Source organism: Salmo trutta, unplaced genomic scaffold (assembly GCF_901001165.1).
Source record: "Salmo trutta unplaced genomic scaffold, fSalTru1.1, whole genome shotgun sequence".
Lineage (NCBI taxonomy): Eukaryota > Metazoa > Chordata > Actinopteri > Salmoniformes > Salmonidae > Salmo > Salmo trutta.
This window is the reverse complement of record NW_021822962.1, coordinates 2,227,811-2,238,575: the sequence shown is the minus strand read 5'-3', so window position 1 is coordinate 2,238,575 and position 10,765 is coordinate 2,227,811. Positions and strand designations below refer to the sequence as shown.

General features: G+C 46.4%; 1 protein-coding gene across 1 annotated transcript in view; it reads right to left on the bottom strand.

The window, feature by feature from the left end:
• Nucleotides 1-1,594: 1,594 nt before the first annotated feature.
• Nucleotides 1,595-10,765, bottom strand: part of LOC115187645 (neurobeachin-like protein 2) — a 51,385-nt gene continuing 42,214 nt past the window's right edge. Inside the window, exons 26-33 of the mRNA XM_029746616.1 lie at nt 10,625-10,734; nt 9,857-10,029; nt 6,347-6,441; nt 6,084-6,200; nt 5,487-5,648; nt 5,204-5,352; nt 4,879-5,011; nt 1,595-4,128 (exon numbers count right to left, since the gene is read on the bottom strand). Of these exons, the coding sequence (XP_029602476.1) occupies nt 4,021-4,128; nt 4,879-5,011; nt 5,204-5,352; nt 5,487-5,648; nt 6,084-6,200; nt 6,347-6,441; nt 9,857-10,029; nt 10,625-10,734 (1,047 nt within the window). The 3' untranslated portion in view covers nt 1,595-4,020. The remainder of the gene's footprint in view (nt 4,129-4,878; nt 5,012-5,203; nt 5,353-5,486; nt 5,649-6,083; nt 6,201-6,346; nt 6,442-9,856; nt 10,030-10,624; nt 10,735-10,765) is intronic.

Here is a 10,765-nt window from a genome sequence, read left to right as displayed (position 1 = left end):
TCATTGTGAAATATTGCACCAAACATCTTAGTTAGATGTAAAATTGCAGTGGTGTAAAGTACTTAAGTAAAAATACTTTAAAGTACTACTTAATTCGTTTTTGGGGCTATTTGTACTTTACTATTTATATTTTTTACTACTTTTACTCCACTACATTCCTAAAGAAAATAATATACTTTTTATGACCAAACATTTTCCATGACACCCAAAACTACCCGCTACATTTTGAATGCTTAGCAGGACAGGAAAATTGTCAAATTAAACGCGCTTATCAAGAGAACATCCCTAGTCATCCCTACTGCCTCTGATCTGGCGGACGAACTAAACACAAATGAGTAGTTTGTAAATTATGTTGGAGTGTGCCCCTGGCTATCCGTTAATTAAATCAACAAGAAAATTACGCCGTCTGGTTTGCTTAATAGAAGGAATTTAACATGATTTTTAACTTTTGATACTTAAGTATATTTTAGCAATTTCATTTACTTTTGATACTTGAGTATATTTAAAACCAAATACTTTTAGCCTTTTACTTAAGTAGTATTTTACTTTCACTTAAGTCACGACAATTGAGTACTTTTCCCACCACTGTAAAACTGCGCGACTAAGATCTCCTCGGCAAAAACGTAAAACTGTATGACAGATTTCTAAAGTTATTTTAGATTCATTCTGATTATTTTGAGGAAGTGTGTACTGGCTACGGCATTTCAAAATGGACAAACAGTACTATTTCTATTTTTTCAAGCAAAGGTCTTTTAGGGGTGTATGCGAGCACATACGTTCGGTCTTTAGATACATTTTTCATTTTCCCCATTATCATTTAAGGTTAGAATCTGGGGGTGGAATCTGATCCTAGATCAGTGTTTAGGGGCAACTTCTACCTGGAGTTCTTTATTCAGCAGTAGTGTCCTGGGGCTCAGGGACTGTGGTGCAGGACACAACTTCTACCTGGAGTTCTTTATTCAGCAGTAGTGTCCTGGGGCTCAGGGACTGTGGTGCAGGACACAACTTCTACCTGGAGTTCTTTATTCAGCAGTAGTGTCCTGGGGCTCAGGGACTGTGGTGCAGGACACAACTTCTACCTGGAGTTCTTTATTCAGCAGTAGTGTCCTGGGGCTCAGGGACTGTGGTGCTGGACACAACTTCTACCTGGAGTTCTTTATTCAGCAGTAGTGTCCTGGGGCTCAGGGACTGTGGTGCGGGACACAACTTCTACCTGGAGTTCTTTATTCAGCAGTAGTGTCCTGGGGCTCAGGGACTGTGGTGCTGGACACAACTTCTACCTGGAGTTCTTTATTCAGCAGTAGTGTCCTGGGGCTCAGGGACTGTGGTGCGGGACACAACTTCTACCTGGAGTTCTTTATTCAGCAGTAGTGTCCTGGGGCTCAGGGACTGTGGTGCGGGACACAACTTCTACCTGGAGTTCTTTATTCAGCAGTAGTGTCCTGGGGCTCAGGGACTGTGGTGCGGGACACATACTACTTTTAATCTTTCAAATATTTTGAGCGTTTGCTCTAGCCTGCCAGGAATGTCAAATGGCGTTTCCCATTTTGGGACTATTCTATTGGTCCATCAAATCAGGCATGCTCAATCAAGCTCAGATAAAGTATTTTTAATGATTCTGCATAGTATTTGAACCCAGGTCTGGTGAGAGATCAGTCAGGAGGATAAAAGTTCATGAACTCAGAGTTCCATAGGTCCTATTCCCTATATAGTGCACTACTTTGGACCAGGGCCAATAGAGAAACTACTGACAATAGACAATAAAGCAAACAGACACGTATAATTTCTGCAGGCATTTCAGGCACACCTTTTCAATAAAACCCAGAAGTTCTGTCAACATCACAGCCAGATCATTAACATAGACATGTAATAATGCATTACCATATATTGTGACCCTTGACCTTTTAAACACATAGCATAGCAACACGCAGTAAAACAACCATCAAAGTTACAGCAATATTACCTCGTTCCCAGGCTCAAGTGCTACTGAGAGAGCCGGAATGGTGGAAAAGATTACAGCAATATTACCTCGTTCCCAGGCTCAAGTGATACTGAGAGAGCCGGAATGGTGGAAAAGATTACAGCAATATTCTCTCTTTTTCTCAAAAATTCACTCTCCATCCAATCACAGATGGCAGTCTGTTAGTAGAGACGTTAGCTGGTAGATGTGATTGTGTTGCCATTGCATTTTCCCAACAGTTCCCTTTTGTCTTTGATTGAGTCCCAAATGCCACCATATATGGGGCCCTGGTCAAAAGTAGTGCACTACACATGGTGCTATTTGGGACGCTTCCTTTGCGTCTCTCCCATCCCAACATGACAGTGCATAACAATAGTCTCTCTCCAACCCAACCGCAAAAAAAGGGGGGTTTTCACAGGAAGTACATTCCTCTACTGGCTCGTTGGGAGCCCAAGTCTATCTTTCCACCCATGTGTTCTACAGACACCACGACTGCGTCTCAAATCGCACCCTATTCCCTATATAGTGCAGTGCTTTGGACCGGAGCCCTGAGCAAAAGTAGTGCACTATAATAGGGGAAAGGGTGCCATTTGGGACACAAGCCATCTCTAGTTCAAAAGGGTTCAACTCAGTGCTTCAGAAAATAACAAGATAATAGCAGTATAAAAGGTTAAATAGCCCTGATGGATGAGGACCTGATGGATGAGGACACTTTAACAGCTGTCTGTCTAGCAGTTTACCAACAATATGACCGTTAGTTACAAGTGATGCAGATTTGGTTGCCGAGGACACGCAGGTCCTTACGAAGACTGTAAAACACCGGGCTGCTACAGAAGTAAAAGTGATGGACAGAGCAGGAGGAGGGAGGGAAAGACGGCAGGCAGATGAGAGACCGAAAAAAGAAGGAGGGGATCATCTCGTGCCAATCAGTGCTGGAGGAAAAGATGACAGGCACTTTTCAGTTACAACAAGTTTGAAACAATAACAAGGAAGGAGGTATTCTGTGCTGGAAAATAGTATCTGTGTAAGGAGTGAAGATGAAGACCACCGACAAACTAAATGAGTCATCAATTAATGCAACACATCAGTAACACACAAGACCAATCAAACCAATCATCTAAACCAGTAATGTGAGCTGCACATTTGGATGCTATATACCGTACATGTCATAAAACATCTCTTCTCTCCTATTTCAGGCAACAGTGATTCATTTGTTGTAAACATCACCATCCATCATGTGACAATCTGACAATACAAACCGCACATACTGTGTGGACCACTCCAAATGGGTTATTGCATTTTATTTTCAGCAGGACTGCACACATGTAGAGAGAAATCCCACCCTCTAGTGGTAGACACTGGTACTTCACCATGGAAATCTCTTGCAACTTTATAGTTCTCAAGTTTCAAGGAATTTTAGACAAGGTGCCATTGCCACACAACTGGCCTTGGAACAACCCAGTAAAAGGGGTCGGAAGCCACATAAAACAGAGTCTCCTCTCTTGTCTACAAAACACCAGTAATCTTTGGAATGATGCCTTTTTAAAAATAGACTATAAAACCACCTAAATCAAAAAATATTTTATTTTCCCTTTTGTAGAAAAAAAAGCCTTGGTTTATCGTGTCTCTCTCGGAGAGCTCAGAGGCTTGAACCCATAGAGGTTTGGACCCATAGAGGCTTGGACCCATAGAGGTTTGGACCCATAGAGGTTTGGACCCATAGAGGTTTGGACCCATAGAGGTTTGGACCAATAGAGGTTGGAGAGGCCGTTTAACAGTCAATCAGTCCAGTAAAGTTCTGGGTGGGTTTTCTGACGCCAACATCCAGGGTCTCTACTCCCTTCATTCTGACCCAGCAAATCCACTGCTGGTGGGTAGAAAAAGGTCTGTGTCCCAAATGGCACCCTGTTCCCTATATACTGCTGTACTTGACAAGAACCCAATAGGCACTATATAGGAATAGGATGCCATTTGGGTGTCGGCCATCAACCAATAACCAAGCCTCGGGTGAACCTAACAGGCTACGATAATATTGCCTTCGTATGTTTTCATGGCGACCCTCACTTCCCAGAAGTCTCAGTGGGGTTGTATTCTGTCTCTCCTGAGGAAACCTGAGAGATTCGGCGCGTTGAGCCCCACAGCCGACGGGAAAACTGACCCGAACGTACCTAGAGAGAGACAGAGAGATACAGAGACAGAGATACAGAGAGAGACAGAGAGATACAGAGAGAGACAGAGAGATACAGAGACAGAGAGAGAGACAGAGAGATACAGAGAGTGATACAGAGAGAGAGATACAGAGAGAATGAGAGAGAGATACAGAGATACAGAGAGACAGAGAGAGAGAGACAGAGACAGAGAGAGAGACAGAGAGAGAGAGAGATACAGAGACAGAGAGAGAGACAGAGAGATACAGAGACAGAGAGTGATACAGAGACAGAGAGAATGAGAGAGAGATACAGAGATACAGAGAGACAGAGAGAGAGAGACAGAGACAGAGACAGAGAGAGAGAGAGATACAGAGACAGAGAGAGAGATACAGAGAGAGAGATACAGAGAGACAGAAAGAGAGAGAGATACAGAGAGACAGAGAAAGAGAGAGAGATACAGAGAGACAGAGAGATACAGAGAGACAGAGAGAGCGAGACAGAGAGAGAGACAGAGACAGAGAGAGAGACAGAGAGAGACAGAGAGAGACAGAGAGAGAGACAGAGAGAGAGACGGAGACAGAGAGAGAGAGAGAGAGAGAACAGGTCACACTGAGCATGTGTTAACAGTAGACAGAATGTAACTACCAGGGTAAGGGATGTTATTGAAGTAAAGATAATGTTGTTATCATCTAACATGAATTCCAGATGGGATAGAAGGTCAGGAGCAAGTTGTTGTGGAACAGTGTGCATTAGGGAAGCAGACGTTACCTCCTGTGGTTTCCCTGCCCCCACCACGATGAGCTTTCCATCCTGCAGGCCCACCAGGATGTGGCTACTCTCTCTGGTCACCGACACACTCCTCACAGCCACCTTCAACGGCAGAGACACCGCCAGCGCCAGACTGACACACACACACACACACACACACACACACACACACACACACACACACACACACACACACACACACACACACACACACACACACACACACACACACACACACACACACAGATGAATGAATGCTATGGAAGGTGGTGTAGTCTAATTGAAGTGTGCTGGTGATGGCCATACACACTGTTGCATGTCTCACCTGTACAGGTCTCTGATGTGTAGGTTTCCCTGCCGGGTTCCCAGGATGATGTACTCAGGGACCAGGTAGAGAGCTGTCACCTCTTCCTCCAGGCTGACAGACGACAGCAGACAGCCGTTCACAGAGTAAACATGGAGGGAGTACTTCTCCTTTAATACAGGACAGAGAGACAAAAAGGAAGAGGGGTACAATGAAATAAAATATAAATACAGTTGATTAGTTTGTGTGTGTGTGTGTGTTTGACTGAATGACACTGTTGATCATGAATGTGTGTGTTCCGTACCTTTCCAGCAGTGTGTCCCTCCAGGGCAGTCTGTGCCACGATGTGCCCCTCCATGCCCACCTGCAACCCAGTGACCCGGGCAGGCAGGCAGCTCTCACCGGGCGGACGCAGGGTACGGAGGAACTGGCCACGACGTACACTGTGGATTATCAGAGTACCATCCTGAGAGAGAGAGAGGGAGAGAGAGAGAGAGAGAGAGAGAGAGAGAGAGAGAGAGAGAGAGAGAGAGAGGAGAGAGAGGAGAGGAGAGAGAGAGAGAGGAGAGAGAGAGAGAGAGAGAGGATAGAGGAGAAGGGAAGCAGAGAGGGGAGGAGGGAGAGGAGAGACGAGAGAGCAGGAGAGGAGAGGGAGGAGATGAAGGGAGAGAGATAGAGAGAGGGAGAGAGAGAGAGAGAGGAGAGAGAGAGAGAGAGAGAGAGAGAGATAGGGGGGAGAGAGAGAGAGAGGAGAGAGAGATGGGGAGAGAGATAGAGAGAGCGTAAGAAACCAAATGTGACAGTCTACACCCTAGATAATTTCACTCAAACTGGAATGAAGGGCTCTCTCAAATCCCAGATTTCCCCTTTAACACACCATATCTGACCCCTGACCTCTCACCTTTGACCCAGAGACAGCCATGTCCAGCTCGGTGCTGATGGCCACACAGGTGACCTCCTGGTCATGTCCACAGAGGACCTGCACTGGACGAGGAGAGAGACCACTGGAGAACTCACCCTGGGAGAGGAGAGAGGGGGGAGATTAAACCTTTTTGACTCTCCATCAGAAATATTAAGATAATTAGCAGATCATTTGTACCCTGCTTATTCTACTAGTGCCACTGATTTCCTAAGACCTGTGATAGTGGAAGATGAAAGTCCTACCTGCTGTAGAACCTGCCACACGATACAGGATGTGTCTCTGGAACCCGATATGAGGTAGATACCACAGAGGTCCAGAGCCAGACATGTCACCACGTCTACAGGACAGACAGGACAGACAGGGCACTCATCACTACCAGACATGTTACCAGGTCAACAGGACACTCATCACTACCAGACATGTTACCAGGTCTACAGGACACTCATCACTACCAGACATGTTACCAGGTCAACAGGACACTCATCACTATCAGACATGTTACCAGGTCTACAGGACACTCATCACTATCAGACATGTTACCAGGTCTACAGGACAGACAGGACAGACAGGACGCTCATCACTATCAGACATGTTACCAGGTCTACAGGACACTCATCACTATCAGACATGTTACCAGGTCTACAGGACAGACAGGACAGACAGGACGCTCATCACTATCAGACATGTCACCACATCTACAGGACAGACAGGACACTCATCACTACCAGACATGTCACCACATCTACAGGACAGACAGGACACTCATCACTACCAGACATGTCACCACATCTACAGGACAGACAGGACACTCATCACTATCAGACATGTTACCAGGTCTACAGGACAGACAGGACACTCATCACTATCAGACATGTTACCAGGTCTACAGGACACTCATCACTACCAGACATGTTACCAGGTCTACAGGACACTCATCACTATCAGACATGTTACCAGGTCTACAGGACACTCATCACTATCAGACATGTTACCAGGTCTACAGGACACTCATCACTATCAGACATGTTACCAGGTCTACAGGACAGACAGGACACTCATCACCATCAGACATGTTACCAGGTCAACAGGACACTCATCACTATCAGACATGTTACCACGTCTACAGGACAGACAGGACACTCATCACTATCAGACATGTTACCAGGTCTACAGGACACTCATCACTATCAGACATGTTACCACGTCTACAGGACAGACAGGACACTCATCACTATCAGACATGTCACCACGTCTACAGGACAGACAGGACACTCATCACTATCAGACATGTCACCGCATCTACAGGACAGACAGGACAGACAGGACACTCATCACTATCAGACATGTCACCACATCTACAGGACAGACAGGACAGACAGGACACTCATCACTATCAGACATGTCACAACATCTACAGGACAGACAGGACACTCATCACTATCAGACATGTTACCAGGTCTACAGGACAGACAGGACACTCATCACTATCAGACATGTCACAACATCTACAGGACAGACAGGACACTCATCACTATCAGACATGTTACCACGTCTACAGGACACTCATCACTATCAGACATGTTACCACGTCTACAGGACACTCATCACTACCAGACATGTTACCAGGTCTACAGGACAGACAGGACACTCATCACTATCAGACATGTTACCAGGTCTACAGGACACTCATCACTATCAGACATGTTACCAGGTTTACAGGACAGACAGGACACTCATCACTATCAGACATGTTACCAGGTCTACAGGACACTCATCACTATCCGACATGTTACCACTTCTACAGGACACTCATCACTATCAGACATGTTACCAGGTCTACAGGACACTCATCACTATCAGACATGTTACCAGGTCAACAGGACACTCATCACTATCAGACATGTTACCACGTCTACAGGACAGACAGGGCACTCATCACTATCAGACATGTTACCAGGTCTACAGGACAGACAGGACACTCATCACTATCAGACATGTTACCAGGTCTACAGGACACTCCACTATCAGACATGTTACCACGTCTACAGGACACTCATCACTATCAGACATGTTACCACTTCTACAGGACACTCATCACTATCAGACATGTTACCAGGTCTACAGGACAGACAGGACAGACAGGACACTCATCACTATCAGACATGTCACCACATCTACAGGACAGACAGGACAGACAGGACACTCATCACTATCAGACATGTCACCACATCTACAGGACAGACAGGACAGACAGGACACTCATCACTATCAGACATGTCTGATAGTCTACAGGACAGACAGGACACTCATCACTATCAGACATGTTACCAGGTCTACAGGACACTCATCACTATCAGACATGTTACCAGGTCTACAGGACAGACAGGACAGACAGGTCACTCATCACTATCAGACATGTTACCAGGTCTACAGGACACTCATCACTATCAGACATGTTACCAGGTCTACAGGACACTCATCACTATCAGACATGTTACCAGGTCTACAGGACACTCATCACTATCAGACATGTTACCAGGTCTACAGGACAGACAGGACACTCATCACTATCAGACATGCTACCAGGTCAACAGGACACTCATCACTATCAGACATGTTACCAGGTCTACAGGACACTCATCACTATCGGACATGTTACCAGGTCTACAGGACAGACAGGACACTCATCACTATCAGACATGTTACCAGGTCTACAGGACAGACAGTAACTCTCATCTCTATCTGGACAACAGAAACAACAATAGAACTATGTCATCTCTTTGGGGGCTGATCAAGAATCAGATCTCCCTGTCCAAGTAACCTTACTGATCTAGAATCAGATCCCCCCTGTCCAAGTAACCTTACTGATCTAGAATCAGATCCCCCCCTGTCCAAGTAACCTTACTGATCTAGAATCAGATCCCCCTGTCCAAGTAACCTTACTAATCTAGAATCAGATCCTCCCCTGTCCAAGTAACCTTACTGATCTAGAATCAGATCCCCCTGTCCAAGTAACCTTACTGATCTAGAATCAGATCCCCCTGTCCAAGTAACCTTACTGATCTAGAATCAGATCCCCCCCTGTCCAAGTAACCTTACTGATCTAGATTCAGATCCCCCCTGTCCAAGCAACCTTACTGATCTAGAATCAGATCCCCCTGTCCAAGTAACCTTACTGATCTAGAATCAGATCCCCCTGTCCAAGTAACCTTACTGATCTAGAATCAGATCCCCCCTGTCCAAGTAACCTTACTGATCTAGAATCAGATCCCACCTGTCCAAGTAACCTTACTGATCTAGAATCAGATCCCCCTGTCCAAGTAACCTTACTGATCTAGAATCAGATCCCCCTGTACAAGTGACCTTACTGATTTTGATCTAAAAGGCAAAACTGATCCTAAAACTCTTACTCTGAGAAAATTGAAACATGATCTCGTCTCCACCCGTCCTCCCTCCCTCCCTCCTCGTCATCCTTCCCTCCCCGTCCTCCTTCCCTCCCTCCCCGTCCTCCTTCCCTCCCTCCCGTCCTCCCTCCCTCCCTCCTCGTCATCCTTCCCTCCCTCCTCGTCCTCCTTCCCCGTCCTCCTTCCCTCCCTCCCTCCCCGTCCTCCCATCCTCCCACCCGTCCTCCCTCCCTCCCTTCCGTCCTCCGTCCCGTCCTCCCTCCCTCCCCATCCTCCCTCCCTCCCCCCCCTCCCCGTCCTCCCCGTCCTCCCTCCCTCCCCGTCCTCCCATCATTCTCCGTAGCTCACCAATGTGTCGGCAGATCCTGCCCACCAGTTTGCCCTTTCCCAGCTGGGTGACTCGGAGGCTGCAGTCCCAGTGTCCTCCGCTGAACAGCAGACGACCATCGTTGGACACCACCAACACCTGGGTACTGAGATCTACCCCTGGGGCGAAGAGACCGCTGAGGAACCGCTGGGTTCTGCAGGAGGGAGGAGAGAGAAGAGCGGAGGTTGAGTAAACCTAGTAATGATTTACATTAACGGGCCTTTAACTGAAGGAAAAGAGACGTTGTTGAAACCAATATGTTTCTATAGTTGTGTCATGTTAATATACACAAATGGTGATTTGTCCTTTAACATTTCCTAGCAGAAAGATGTTTATCAATGAAAAGAAACTCAAGTGTTTCCCATTCAGACTAATCCCAATAAGACATGTTTATAGGGCCAGTGAAGATCTAACGCTCCAGCCTCATAAAACACAGACTTCTCCATCCATTTAAACTTGTGCTTTGAAGTCACATGAATAAAAGCAAGCAGCTGAGCTGGGGACCAGATGGGATGGCTACACACTACACAGTCTGAGTCCCAAATGGAACACTGGGCCCTATTTAGCCCACTCCTTTTGACCAGAGCCCATAGGGTCCTGTAGGGCACTATATATGGAATAGGGTGCCATTTGGGATGCAGCCACACTGTGTGTGGTGGGGTCCTCCTTATACTTCTCTCTGTGTTTAGAGTGGGACTTACTTTTTGTTGTAATTTCTTGGCAGGCATTTTGTAGGGCCACTAACTTACTTGGGATTGGCCACGGTGGGGTCCTTGGTGAAGGTGAAGTAGTTGGCGATGCTCTTATCGTAAGGCAGCCAGCTGTGGGTCCCAATCAGACCGTTAGAACTCACTGTCACCTACAGGGAAGGAAGAGAGCAGGGAGGGACA